General features: G+C 39.2%; 1 protein-coding gene across 1 annotated transcript; it reads left to right on the top strand.

The window, feature by feature from the left end:
• Positions 1 to 1,468: 1,468 nt before the first annotated feature.
• On the top strand, positions 1,469 to 8,763 carry LOC141484001 (uncharacterized). Its single transcript, XM_074179141.1, has 3 exons — positions 1,469 to 2,816; positions 3,036 to 3,596; positions 8,576 to 8,763. Exons 1-3 carry the CDS (start codon positions 1,469 to 1,471, stop codon positions 8,761 to 8,763), a joined length of 2,097 nt encoding a protein of 698 aa, XP_074035242.1.
• Positions 8,764 to 14,084: the final 5,321 nt, after the last annotated feature.

Raw genomic sequence — 14,084 nt, 5'->3', positions numbered from 1 at the left:
CCTTCCCTTATGAAACTGAAACCTAATTTTGTTAAGAAAAAAATGCATTGCATTGGGAAATTTAATGTTGTACCATCTGGTATTGAAGCTTTGCTAGAGCGTCGAAGAATCCAAGGTCTAGCCGTAGAACTGCTTCTAATCGACTCCAACAGTAATCTCAAATATTTCACACTCAACCAGCTATATACTTTTCCTCACAGTATTTTCAATAGTTTTGATACTTTATTGAAAAAAAAGTTGTCTGTGTACCAGACATTCAAGTCACATCACATCTTCAATCGGGAGCTGAGCCATTTTGGTAGGGAGCGCAGTGTTATGTATGCTTTCATTGAACTTTCCGACAAAGAAACTGATCCACTTATAGAATATAGAATAATTCCTTCACTTGTAATTGTTCTCGTTTGGTTGCTATCCGAAAACCAAATAATGTTGTTCGTTTTTGTGTTGGTTAAAACTATGGTGGTGACGTAAAATTGATTCAGGTGAACCACCCCATTTCTTATACACTAACAACTTTCTATACTTTTTGTACCCTAATTTGAAAAATCAATAAAACGGCACATTCCTGACACACTCCGTTTGTCAAAACACAGCATCATCGACAATAATAATAATTTAAAATACATCATGCCTATCAATTTCATAATCCTATCAATGTATGATTATATAATTGATCATAGTCTTTACAATAGTGATAAAAAATTTGTATTAGTATATTAATTCAGTAACTTTGTCGCCTGATAGTTTGGGGTAGTATGCATCAAATCCGGTAGTTCTGATTTTTTGCTGATTTGTTTGTATTGTTGGCCTGATGAATAATACAATTTGTGACCTCGGGCGCCGAACGCAATTTTGTCAAAATCGAAAGAACTGCGAGAAATCAGATAACTTTGTCGCCTGAAAGTTGGGTTAGTATGCGACAAATCCGGTAGTTCTGATTTTTTGCAGACTTGTTGGCAATGTTGGCCTAATGAATAATCTAATTTGTGACCTCGGGCGCCGAAGGCAATTTTGTCAAAATCGAAAAAACTGCAAAAAATCAGGTTTTTTCTCAAATTTTGGCGATAATAACCTTAGAGGACTAGTTATTGAAATCCAGCGGTTCTGATTTTTTGCAGACTTGTTTGTAATGTTGGCCAAATGAATAATCCAAATTTTTTTTTCGTTTCAGTTGTTGACAGGCTGGCTGCCCATAACGTGAGTGACGTTTGAACTTAAAATCTACAGAATATCTGATACCAGTCCCATCCTAGGTTTGTATTTTATATGTAAAGAGACTTTAAGTGAAGGTCAAGTGCACCCTTTTTGCGTCGAGTATTTCCCTTAGAAAATCAGCGTTTATTGGAGGGCGTAAATGAGATATATGTGCACAGTGCTTGTCAGATAAAATACAACAATCCTAAGTTGATCAAAGCAGCAGACGTTCAAACTTCCCTGCCTGGAAATATTTAATTTGGATAACTATGATATGATTTACAATGAAGGTGATGTTAATAAAAACGATGGCGTAGTTGTTTATATTAAAAATGGCTACGACTTCAACTATTCAATAATAAGTATTGGAGGATGCAAGTCTATTGAAATGGAAGTTAAATCTAAATCAGGACAAAATATTTTGATTTCAGCTATTTACAGATCGCCTGCAAATAATGTGACTGACTTCCTCATAGAACTTAGGGACTATCTGTTAAAAACTGCATCTAAAAATTGCGGCTACCATATTTTCACGGGCGATATAAATATAAATATTTTAGAAGAAGATCAAGTGGCAGCGGAATATTTGAATACACTTTATGAGTTTGATTTCATGTCGTACATTAATAACGTGACAAGACCAAAAAGCGGAACATGCTTAGATCATTTCTTTATCAAATCAAAATCAGAAAACACTAATATTAATTCATACGTGATGAAAACAAACATAACAGATCATTACACTATCATGGCAAAAATACAAATGAACAAAGATTTTCAGCAAAACCACTCTAAACTAATGATAAAATGTATCAACTATCCAGGTTTGAGAAGAGACTTACATGACTTCGATTGGAACCAGTTGGTGTCGATTGATAACATAGACGATGCAACAGTATTCTTTCTCGATGTGTTGAAGGACAAAATTGAGGATAATACAAAACATAAAAAAATCAAACACAAATTCATTAAAAGAAAAGTTTGGATAACCGACGGCATAATACGGTCCATTATCGAAAGGGATAGACTATTTACAAAGTACCGAAATAACATGTCTGACACAGTTTCCAAAGAAGAATATTTGAATTACAGGAATACACTGAATAGTTTGATTAAAAGCAGGAAAAAGAGTTATTACAGACAAAAAATTGAAAATAATAAAAATAGTAGTCAAGCATTATGGAACACAATAAAAACATTGAATAAAAATCAAAATAATAAAGGAATAGATCAAATCATTGATGAAAACGGACATCTCACTGTTGATAAGGAAGAAATTTCTGACATTTTCAACAATTATTACATCAATGTCGGTGAAAATCTGGCTAGGCAGGTAATATTTCCAGAAAATCCTCCTCTGAGTAGATATTCTTCCCGTCATTCTATGTTTTTTCATCCAACATATGAAAATGAAGTAATAAATCTCATCGATTCCCTCAAATCCAACAAAGCACCAGGAATTGATGGATTCAAATCAGAAACACTGAAGGAAATCAAAAATGAAATCGCAAGTCCGCTGACACAACTTATAAATAAAGTATTAATAGAGGGTCATTTTCCATCAATTTTCAAAGACAGCATTGTCCAGCCTCTTTTTAAAAAAGGCTGTAAAAAGAACCCAGGTAACTATCGCCCAATTTCTCTTATTAGTAATTTAGCAAAAATACTAGAAAAAGTCATAAAAATAAGAATGATGAAGTATATAGAAAAATATGATTTTATTTCAAATAGACAATTTGGGTTCCGAGATGGTAAATCTACGGAAGATGCAATCCACTTAGTTACAACCAAAATCTATGAAGAGTTGGATAAAGGCCATCCATCCCTATGTGTTTTTTTAGATCTTGCAAAAGCTTTCGACACGGTCAATCATACGCAGTTGTTAGAAGTATTGCAAGATCTAGGATTTAGAGGAAAATCTTTTGAATTACTGAAAACTTACCTTCTAAATAGAAAACAATGTGTTAGAATAAACGAAACATTGAGTAAAAAATTAAAAATAAGATGTGGAGTACCACAAGGAACCGTACTCGGTCCAATACTTTTTATAATTTACATATACTCTATACTCACCTTCAATAGCTTAGGTACGGTTTCCAGTTTCGCAGACGACACTGTCGTTATGTATGAGGATGATACTTGGGACGGGTTGAAAGAAAAAGCAGAAAAAGATATGGCAAATTTAATTAAATGTTTTGGACAAAAAGTACTTTCAATAAACTATGAAAAAACCTGTTTCGTTCCATTTTCTTGTTACGTCAGTGGCCTCCCGGACTACGATAAGTTACAAATTGATATAAGCTCGGATGAAACTATTACGATTAAAAGAGCCAATAATGCGAAATATCTGGGCATAATAGTGGATTGTCATCTTAGATGGGATAAACACCTGGTGCAAGTCTGTAAAACTCTACGTTCTCTCCTATACAGGTTCAAATTCTTTCGGCAAATACTGGACTTCAAATATCTCAAAATTCTTTATCAATCATTAGTGGAAACACGACTTACTTACGGTATTCTAGCTTGGGGGGCAGCAACGAATGCTCACTTGCAGAATCTTGAAGTAATACAAAAAAGATTTTTGAAAATTATATCATCCAAACCAATGAGGTATTCCTCCGACCTACTATTTGCAGAAACGGAAGTCTTTGATTTGCGTCAGCTTTATTACTATAAAATTGTGATAAGACAATTCAAAAACAGATTTAATCTCCCACTCATCAGCCATAACTACCAAACTCGTCTGAAAGCGAATAATTCTCTGAAAACGAAACCAGTCAGAAAGAAAATAGGACAGAGAAACCATTCTTTTTTATCTAGTAAATTTTATAACTTTTTGCCGACGGAAAACAAAGAAGTCTCAAACATATACTCCTTCAAAAAAAAGACTAAACATTATATTCTTTCTTTAGAACGTAAGGCTATCCATTCATTGTTTGAATATTAGAATATTCCATATATTTTATTTTGTTGATTATTGATGTTCGTTACCTATGTTATGATATTTATGTTTCAATAATTGTGTGTAAGGCTCATTAGCCTAATTTTATTAAATTGACTACAATTTTATTATGTCACAAACATTTTAGTGAATTATACATGATTTTATACATATAACTCTCATATAGAAATGCAACTGAGCCCTATTTTGAAGTGTACTAATTATTGTCAATATTTGGAATAAGTAAATCACCCACGCACAGGCACTGCCTTAGTGGATACTTGTTTATTCGAAATATCTCTGAATGAAAGTGCACTATTATTATATTATTGTATTTTATTTTAAGAAACTTATTATTATTTTGAGAATTTATTGAGAATAAACTTATTATTATTATTATTATTTTTTTTTTCCACTGTAGTGTGCGCTGGTCAGGCCCTATCCCCCGAAGCCCCGATACATTCGGGAGGGCGCGCCAGCATAATCAACCAATGACCACTCCCCACACCGTGGGGTAAGTGATCATTGGGTCCGAGAATCATGTGCCCTGAGCAAACGCAGTGAGCCAAGAATGACAGCCTTCTGCATCTGTGCGGCTAAGATTTCTGCCTTAGTGCGGCAAGCCGGTATGATTTTGAGATTCGAGAGTAGAGAAGACATCATTCCACCAAGGACTCCAATAATCAGAATGACCATCTTGACAGAGTGATCTGGATAGAGTCTGCGAAGTTCGAAGAGAAAATCTCGATATTTTATCCGTTTTTCCTCCTCTTTTCTGACGATATTCGTCTCGCCAGGAGCTGAAAACTCCACGACAAATATCGTTTTGGTCTGGTGGTCGAGAGGGACTACATCAGGCTTATTAGCTTGTATGAGCCTGAGGGTGGGGAACGAATAGTTCCAATAAATTCGGCACTTCTCGTTCCCCACAACGGATTCAATATCCCCCGGAGCGTAGGGCAACACCGGTGTCTCGTCAATACCGTAAGAGTGCCGTAGATGGTAATATAGCACTCTTAGGGCCGCGTTATGTCGATGGATATAGGCCGAGACCGCATATGCTGGACATGCTGATAGCAAGTGCATTAGGGTCTCGGGCGCCTCGCGGCAGGCCCTGCACCTTGTGTCAGGAACCTCTATACCCATCACGCGACTGCGGTAGACTAAGGTGTTGAAGACACCATCCTGGCAAGCCATGATGAACCCCTCAGTTTCCGACTTCAGCCCACTCGACCTGAGAAAAGCGAACGTCAGGCGCTTTGATAAGCCAAGGTCTTCAATGTTATTGAAGAAGACCCCATGCATCGGCTTATCCCTGTGTCTCCGCAGAAGTAAGGTGATCTCTGCGGCTTTTATCTGAGCTTTTTGCTGAACGGGTTCCAACTCGGTGACAGAGTTGTAGTCACCTCGTTCAGAGTCGAAAACTATACCGAGTTCATCAGCTGCTCGAGCAGCTGCCCTAAGGAGAAATGCTCCAATTCCTGCTCTCTCATGGTCACGGACCATGCAGAGAAGGGGATCCGAACTCCTGACGACTTTACAGGCTGTATCCAGTACCATTCTGTCATGTAGACACTCCAAACTCAAAAGTCCACGACCTCCCTGTTGTCGGGGGAAGTACAACCGTGGAACGGACGATTTGGGATGCAAACTCCTATAGAGATGCATCATTTTTCGGGTCCTTACGTCGAGTTGATACAGCTCCTCCCGAGTCCACTTCACTACTCCAAAGGAGTAGAGTAAGATTGGAACGGCAAGCATATTTGTTGCAGCTACTTTGTTCTTCCCCGACAGTTCCGATGACCAGATCTGTCGAAGTTTGTGCTGATACTTGCCGCGGAGAGAGTTTTTCACTGCAGTTACCTCTTGTGAGTGGCGTTGTTCCACCCCGAGGTAAGTATACGTCTCTCCGGCATCCAGATGGTGTAGGATGCTTCCATCTACGAGCTGCACATCCTCTCCGTAGTCCCCGCATCGTCCTCTTTTGAGATGAACCATTGCACATTTGTCTATCCCGAATTTCATACCGATAGCATGCGTGTACTCTTCCACCACCCTCAAGGACTGATAGAGATCCTTCTCTCCAGAGGCATAAAGTTTAAGATCATCCATATAAAACAGATGGGTGACCTTGTGCCTCCGGTTTCCGGGGGTGCCACAGTTATATCCTCGAGTCTTTCTGAGCGCAACGGATAATGGCAATAGTGAGATGCAGAATAGAAGGGGGCTGAGGGAATCACCCTGAAATACACCCCTTTTGAAAGTGACCCACCCTGTTTGAACTCTTGCTTGACCAGATGTTATGGTGAAGCGAGTTCGCCAAAGTGGTGTCAGTTGTTCAATGCATCTCACTATGTTGTCGGGTACCGCAAGGCATCTGAGCAAATGCAAGATGAGCTCATGCGAAATTGTATCAAATGCCTTACGGTAATCGATCCAGGCCATAGAGAGGTTACGCTTATATTGTATCGAGTCCTGCGTTACACATCTATCGATGAGCAGGTTCTCTTTACATCCAGCGACTCCTCTCTTCGACCCTCTCTGCTCATATATCCGTTCGAACACTCGGTCAACTGCGGTGAGTATTCGTGTGTATAAGATGCTTGTAAACAACTTATAACACGAATTCAAGCATGTTATCGGTCTGTAATTCTTAGGAATCGACAAATCTCCGCTTTTGGGGATAAGAACGGTCCGCCCCTCGACAAACCAATCCGGAATCGGCTGCTCTCCATCGAGCCATGAGTTGAAAACTCTGGCCAGATGGTGGTGGGTACTTGGTAGTTTTTTCCACCAATAAGTGTTCAGCCCATCTGGGCCTGGAGCAGCAAAGTTCTTGGAACCAACGAGGGCCCTTCGAACGTCATCCGGGGTTATCGGGTTGCGCAGTTCATTGAGCTCAGGCTGTCGAAGCTCTCTGTTGAAAGCTTCGAACTGCGCTAGGGCTGGAGTGTCTAAGTTGAGTGGCTGCGGGTGTTCATAGATATCCTTCCAGAAGGATTCCACCTGATCAGCGGTCGGCGGATTATCCACAACACGTGGAGGCTCTTGGAATAAGCGAGAAGGTTTCTCGCGGAACCTAAGGTTTTCCGCGATACTTCTCGCTCGCCTCACTAGTGACTTCTTAGCAGCCACTAGCATTCGTATCCTATCAAGGCAGTGCTGTTTGGTGGTCAGCAGCACGCCTTGGCTCAAAGTGTGATGGATACGTCGTAGATTGGCGGCTATTCGCCGCACTGCGGGCGTGAAAGGCCTGTTGGCTGCCCTGTAATCCATCACACATTGGATACGAGACGCGTGTTGTCTCGCCGACGTGATTTTAGCCTCCATCTTGTGTACACGCCGTTCAATCTTCCGAGCCGCAAGGCCGGGATTTCGTCCTTCCGATTCGGAAAGCGATTGGACGACGTTATACACGGCGGTGTTGATTTGTCAGATGTCAGCCTCTTCTGTTAGAACACTATGAACCTCCGCATCCAAACGAGCCAGTTCTTGTGGCTTCAGGAGCTTAATCCTGTGGAGCGCCCTGCATGTTCTGATTGTCGTCTCCATTGGTGGTATGGTGCTGGTCTCCTCTCCAGCCGTGCCAACGGGTGGTAGAACTGCCACTTCCACCACTTCGTTAGCAGGCTGGAAAGGAGCTACATAGCCCTGCCGCCGAAGATAGGATACGTAATCCCTAAGGTTTTGGGCGGAAAAGGCGGCATGCTCCGGATGTGTTTCACACCACAGAGCATGCAATCTCGCCATGTACCCTCTTCGCGCGGGCTCACTACTCTCGTAGCAATGCATAAGGCTATCTCTTAGTTCATGCGTCCACTCAAAACGTCCGTTTTCATTGCCAGGGTTGTCAGTAGGCAAATCATCGTTTTGGGCCCCACCACCTTGCCTCTGACCCCTCCGAGCGGGTCGATTGTGGGGGCCCCTTCCTTGATTATTGGGAACCAAGTGTTGGGTCCACCGGGTGGTTAGCCCTGTGGACCCACGGCCGGCACCGGAGGAAGAATAGAGTTCTCCTTCCCGGGTGCGCCTGGGCTGCCGGTCCGGTTTTGCACCAGTTGCTCGGGTAAGTGGTGTCGCAACTCACCAAAGGCCCAGGGTGTTAGTGGCCATCCCTGCTTATTTATTATTATTATTATTATTATTATTATTATTATTATTATTATTATTATTATTATTATAGCTGTTAGCAGTGGAAAATCAAATTGTACGCAATCAAAGGGCAAGAGATCAGTCTTTGAGCAGTTCAATTGCAGAGAACACTGTTGTCTATGTGTTGAAAAAATAACTGAAGCGTTCCTCGTGGCAGAAAGGAAAAAGCTAGAAAAACGAAACAATGTCATTACTGCGGAAAATTTGTCTCTCAGTGCAAGAATCTTGAAAGCAGCTGAGAAATGTGTTGATGAACTAAAGTAAAAGAGCGTATATTTGAGAACACAGATTTGGTAGCCCTTGTTGCCAGATATCATCAGTTTTGTCAAACAAAGCTCTACCAGGCACCAACAACAGGAAAGTCCAGGGGAAACCGTCAACATCCCACAGTTGATAAGGTCATGGAAAACATCTATTCATTTCTGGAAGAGAACGATAAGGAGTGTCAAGTCTCTAGAGATGAACTCATGGACTAGATAGAAGGAGAACAACTCCAACTACGAACAATCTAAACTCGCATGTTTGCAAAGTATACATTTTGATTGTTGAGAGACCCTCCAAACACATGACTATTTGTTTCAAAAACACAAATCACAAAATTATCACCAGTACATGGTATGACTGGTGACTCAGATCCTCAAGCAGAAAGAGGATCGGATATACAGTCGTAAGTGTACGATACTACACAATTCACACCATCCGACGACTTCTTCCAGAATGTAAATTCAGTTATCCCTGATTCTTTGAAACTGTTGCTCGAAACGGTAATTTCAAAAGACAAACGAAGCTGCTTGGATTCCTATAGAAAGAAGTGCGTTGCTATTGCCTATTCAATAATATCGGCAGTCAGGCCTCTCTCATTTATCTCTTGTTTACTGCATGGTATTTGTGCATTCTTGTATCACAAGCTCGAGTAACAGCTATTTGAGTTATTGTCAACGCTTAGATTTTCAGCTAGTTACAAGGATATTTTGCTTTTTGAAACGTCGGCCAGCATTCGACCAGCCCAACTAATGTTGAAGGACCCTTCAATGTCGTTTGTGCAATTTTTTTTTAATAACGCCGACTTTAATGTCAACACCTTAAATGGGACGGGCACTTTTCCCGCAATGGGAGGTATAATGATTGGAACTCCCCATAATTCCTCTTGTTCCGAGAATAAAATAGGCCGTTTGTTAAGTGCACTGAACTTGTACAGAGAAATCCTCCTATTCAGCTCTCAAAAAGTGCCATCCAATTAGAGTTTGTCGGCAATCAAAATTGATAATATAGACAATATTCATTCGCTACCTAAAGAAATCGTAGGTACCCTCCTTTAGATATCTTATGGTTATATGGGAAAGTTAAAAAAAGTTGAACATCCCGGGATGGAATGGGTTCATGGAGAAAGCAACAGCAGAGAAATACTTTGAAACATTCAAAATCATATGTCTGCTATTCATAAACCTTCTCCCATAAACTTCTTATTCAATTTTCTACTCAATTCCATTTATTTCTAATATTTTCAAAATCTAAAATATCCGTTTTTCCATTAATCAGCTACAAATAAACTCATTAACTCTTGTTGTACCTATCTGTTTTACTTCATCATTCATAGGTTAATAAATAATAGACGAAATCAAAGATGAAATGGTTTTATTTCAAAACTGACTTTTATTTTCAAAACACATGTTCCATTACACGAATAGGAATTTAATAATTCTTCTATATTTTTCTCCTTCCTCTTCTAGTTGTTTATTTCAATGTCTTTCTAGTACATTCTTCACCCTCAAACATCATCGTTCACACTTCTCATTTTCTTTTTCAACATCCCGTCATAAAAAGCTTCAATGGTATAATCAGAGTCAAAGACTTAATATCGGAAACTATTGTGTCTACAGAGACAGTTCTAATATCATATTGTAGCAAATTCAGTCCACTTTGAAAACTTATAATGCAAGTTTTTTCAAAAACTAGTCCTTCAGGATTTTAATCGCCAAAATTTGAAAACCCCTGATTTTTTCGCGGTTTTTCGATTTTTGACAAAGTTGCGTTTGGCGCTCGAGGTCACAAACTTAGATTAGTTCTGAAAAAAATCAGAACTACCGGATTTGACGCATGCTGTGATGTATAAAGTTACTGGACTATATTGTGCGGATGTAAAAAGACCTTGCTACTCACTTTTGAACGGGACAAGATATCAATTTTGCACAAAAGTTTTATGAGAAGGAATGATTTCTTCTCTTGATAAGAAAAAAACAAAGGTGTGACATTACTCGCTGTAGTAAAAACGCTAATTACTTTGTATGTTCAAATCTTCCGCTCGAAAGATGTTTCAACGATCTATACAATGATCTTAACTGGTTTGCAGTTCGCGTCAGATCTTTAGAAGAATAAACAGACCCAATCCTCATTTACGCCTAGGCGGGCGGTAATATTCATGAGGTGGAAATGGTGTTCAAGATTTTATGATTATCCGATCTGAAAAAAAAATATCAGAGGATTCGTTGAAATAGTCTATCCGTCTTTATCTGTCTCGAACGAGACACAGATCAAAATCGTTGAATCACAAGTCAAGTCAGAAATGTTTATTAAACTTTTGGATAAAATTACAAAATATTTGTGACAGTGTATTTTGTGTAAGGACCTGCTATAGGCTTATGCCTCTTCAGGGTTATGCTGTATCAATAGTGAATAACCCCCTGCAGTCAACGTAAAGAAATACCCGAGAAAACATAAATTTCACCACTTCAAGATATTATAAGTTCCAAATGTTCAAATGCAGTTTTGTGAATTGATTTCCAAACATCTGATTGAAAATCGAATCTTTATAAAAAGTATTTGTTTTAGTTTACTCAAACGGAAACGTTAACCGCCAAGATATTCGATAGTGTTCGATAAACCCACAAAGTTTTATCAAATTGCTGAGATGATGCATGTCTTTGCAGGAATATTGGAAAGCCATATTGTATGGAAATGTCCCATATATTCAGAGGAAAATCTGACTGGTCATTTATATTTAAAAATTCTTTGAAACCTCATTCACCCACGAATTCAAGAAATTGTTAATTCAATATTAATTAGAAAATCCTGTTCACTTTCAACAAGATGGTGAGCCCCTATGTCACCTCACAAACCACAAGAGGGGACTAAATCATCTGTCGGTAACAAATAAGACAGATGGGTATCCGCGGCTAAGCTAAACAGTGGAGACGGGAGTGGGTTAAACAACTTAGCAAATTTCAAATAGATCTTAATGGGCGCCAGGTAAATTTAATCCTCCAGATACCCTAAGTAACTCACAATATCAATAACTTACCAATTAATATTGGAAATAAAAGATAAAAATCCCCAATATGATTTATTCAGTAATCCTAACTTACATGGATTAACCAACAACGCTTCTAAGACAACAATGCAATATTCACACTACTACGCGATGTTCAAATGTCCATACAAGAGCGCGGTGTATCTAACCACGAATTCAATCAGCCATAAATTACGGTAGTAACGACGCTCAAAAAACTACAATACGTCGAGTAAAACTACCACGAAAATTGAGTAGGTGAAATCGTAAATACTAGTATCGGATGGTAAGACAAACTCGTTTGCGTCGCGTGAGCTCAAGCGTAGGCGCATCGGTGTCAATCAGCAATCGTGAAAGGAAGAATATACCTCAATTTCCGTTTCACAAATATCTATATCAATCAGGTATCAATAAACAACTCTTAATCAATAAACGATAAACAACACTATATCAACAGGTATCAATAAACATAAGGGCAAACAATTATTTAAATATCTCAGTATTGCACAAATTTTCAAATAAATCAATTATAACTTGCGTGCTCCTTTTGGGCCACCCGGTATATGGTGTTAGGCTACCCTGTAGTATGGCGGAAGTGGATCACCCTGTAGTACTGCTGAGATGGATCACCCTGTAGTACGGCGGAGATGGATCACCCTGTAGCACCACCAAGATAGATCACCCTGTAGGGCACGACAAGCTGGACCAGTAATGGATCACCAAATAAGATCCAGAAAGATAAATAAAAAAAGGAAAGAAGAAAAAAAAGGAAAACCGGAAAACAGGAAAAAAAGAAAGAAGGAAAAAAAACCCTACGGAAGAAAATTCTCAATCAGAATCAGATAAAAACAAGGTGAGATTCAACCCCCATTCAATAGGACTATTTGACTAATCAATACCCCTGGTATATTTTCATCAAGCAAAGTAGCAAGATAACAAGAGTATATTTTTGGGTGCCCTGTATAACCATATGATCCGTAAAAATCAAGAAAATTGAATGAGTGTTGAAACCTCTCTTCAATACTAATATTCATTTGAGATATAACGATGGAATCAGAAATTACTAAACTCATCAAAAACACATTTAATGGTAAAATTCTTACCCTGGCCAAGGGGTTTTCTATACGTTTCTTCGTGTGCGGTGCTCTGCACGGAAGTCCTACTGGGACTTGATGAGTGACTGAGGGCCTTCTGTTTCTTATGAATCTAGAGACGAGAAACGAAGGTTGTAGAATTGAAGAAGTGATATCATAGCTAAGATCACATGAGAGATGCGACAGTGATTCAGACATACCTAATTTCGGAAATCCTCCCACCTGGCACGAGTTCGGTAACCACCACAAATCCTCAAAAGAGCTTAAGTTTCAGACTGCAAATATCCACACCAAAATGACCAATCAGTCTTCCACTATACAATCCTGACTTGTAGAAATAATCCCCGTGAAGGATGGCACAAATACAACCAAATATATCCTACAATCAGTCTGATGGTACCCTTTGAACTCCGAACCAAGCTCACCGAAGGTTAACTTCCAAATACTAAGCGACTGCCACATCTGACAGCTAACCAGTTGTTGCCACAGTGCATCCAATCTACACTACAAGCACCAAGGGGGCGCTGTGCACAACATCATAAATCTAACAATTCCTCCACAGCCACTTGATACATCATTAACAAGTCCATGACCCATCAAAACTCCTTCTCAAAGCAATGCAACCCTAAAACAACCCTTGACAACTTGAGTAACCGATAAATCCTCCACCCGTGAACAACTGTAGAACTAGTTCGGTGTAAGTCGACGGAACGATACTACGAAAGTTCGGCAGATGTCAACCAACAGCTGTCTCTTAACCTTGTTTACGAATATTTACAAAATATATTGTTCCAACCTATTTTCAACTATTTACCAATCCTTATTCATGCGATGGAATAGAAACATATAAGGTAAGTCGCCATAACCTTCCCTTTCAGTACAAATATTAGAGCATTCATATTATGCAGAATATTTACCGAAAATATCAAACAGTATTCAGAAACCAGAGCTAACTAATATTGTTTTTCAGGCGATATGGCTCTAATATGTCAGTAATCCTTCTGGAAGTAATGAATAACGATCTATGCAAGAAATATTCTCGGAAAGGTATAGGGAATAAGGCAGACAACGGCTGAAAAAAATGATAGGTGAAGAAAACTGAGAAACAAACAATAACAACTATTTCAACCTAGCGAGGAATTTCGGATCTCCAACGTCGATTGGCAATAGGAGAATGCGTAAGTACTGGTCAAGCAGTTAGTCAGGGAGCATACATTTATTCTTGTACATTTCAGGTATGGTTTTCTATGGAACGGAAGATTCCCATTACTATGATGTTAAATGAATAAAATCAACTTGTAACTGAATTACATTGTTAATATCCTCTGAATAAAGATCTTAAAAGGTAAGGTAGTGTTTTTGAAAGGTCACATAAGAGCAGTTTGATCTAGTGCTAAATTGAAACGTAACACCTACA

The sequence above is a fragment of the Leptinotarsa decemlineata genome, unplaced genomic scaffold, assembly GCF_025532065.1.
Source record: "Leptinotarsa decemlineata unplaced genomic scaffold, Ldec_3_MD MMD2_tig00004307_RagTag_RagTag, whole genome shotgun sequence".
Lineage (NCBI taxonomy): Eukaryota > Metazoa > Arthropoda > Insecta > Coleoptera > Chrysomelidae > Leptinotarsa > Leptinotarsa decemlineata.
The sequence above is the reverse complement of the archived record's forward strand: the minus strand, read 5'-3'. Positions and strand labels throughout refer to the sequence as shown.

Excerpts from the sequence above, each read along its gene's own strand:
- LOC141484001 (XM_074179141.1), top strand. The coding sequence starts at position 1,469 with ATGATTTACAATGAAGGTGATGTTAATAAAAACGATGGCGTAGTTGTT. Across the intron at positions 2,817-3,035 it reads AGGCTGTAAAAAGAACCCAG|ATCTTGCAAAAGCTTTCGAC; the intron begins GTAACTATCGCC and ends GTGTTTTTTTAG. Across the intron at positions 3,597-8,575 it reads TAAACACCTGGTGCAAGTCT|ATTTGGTAGCCCTTGTTGCC; the intron begins GTAAAACTCTAC and ends TTGAGAACACAG.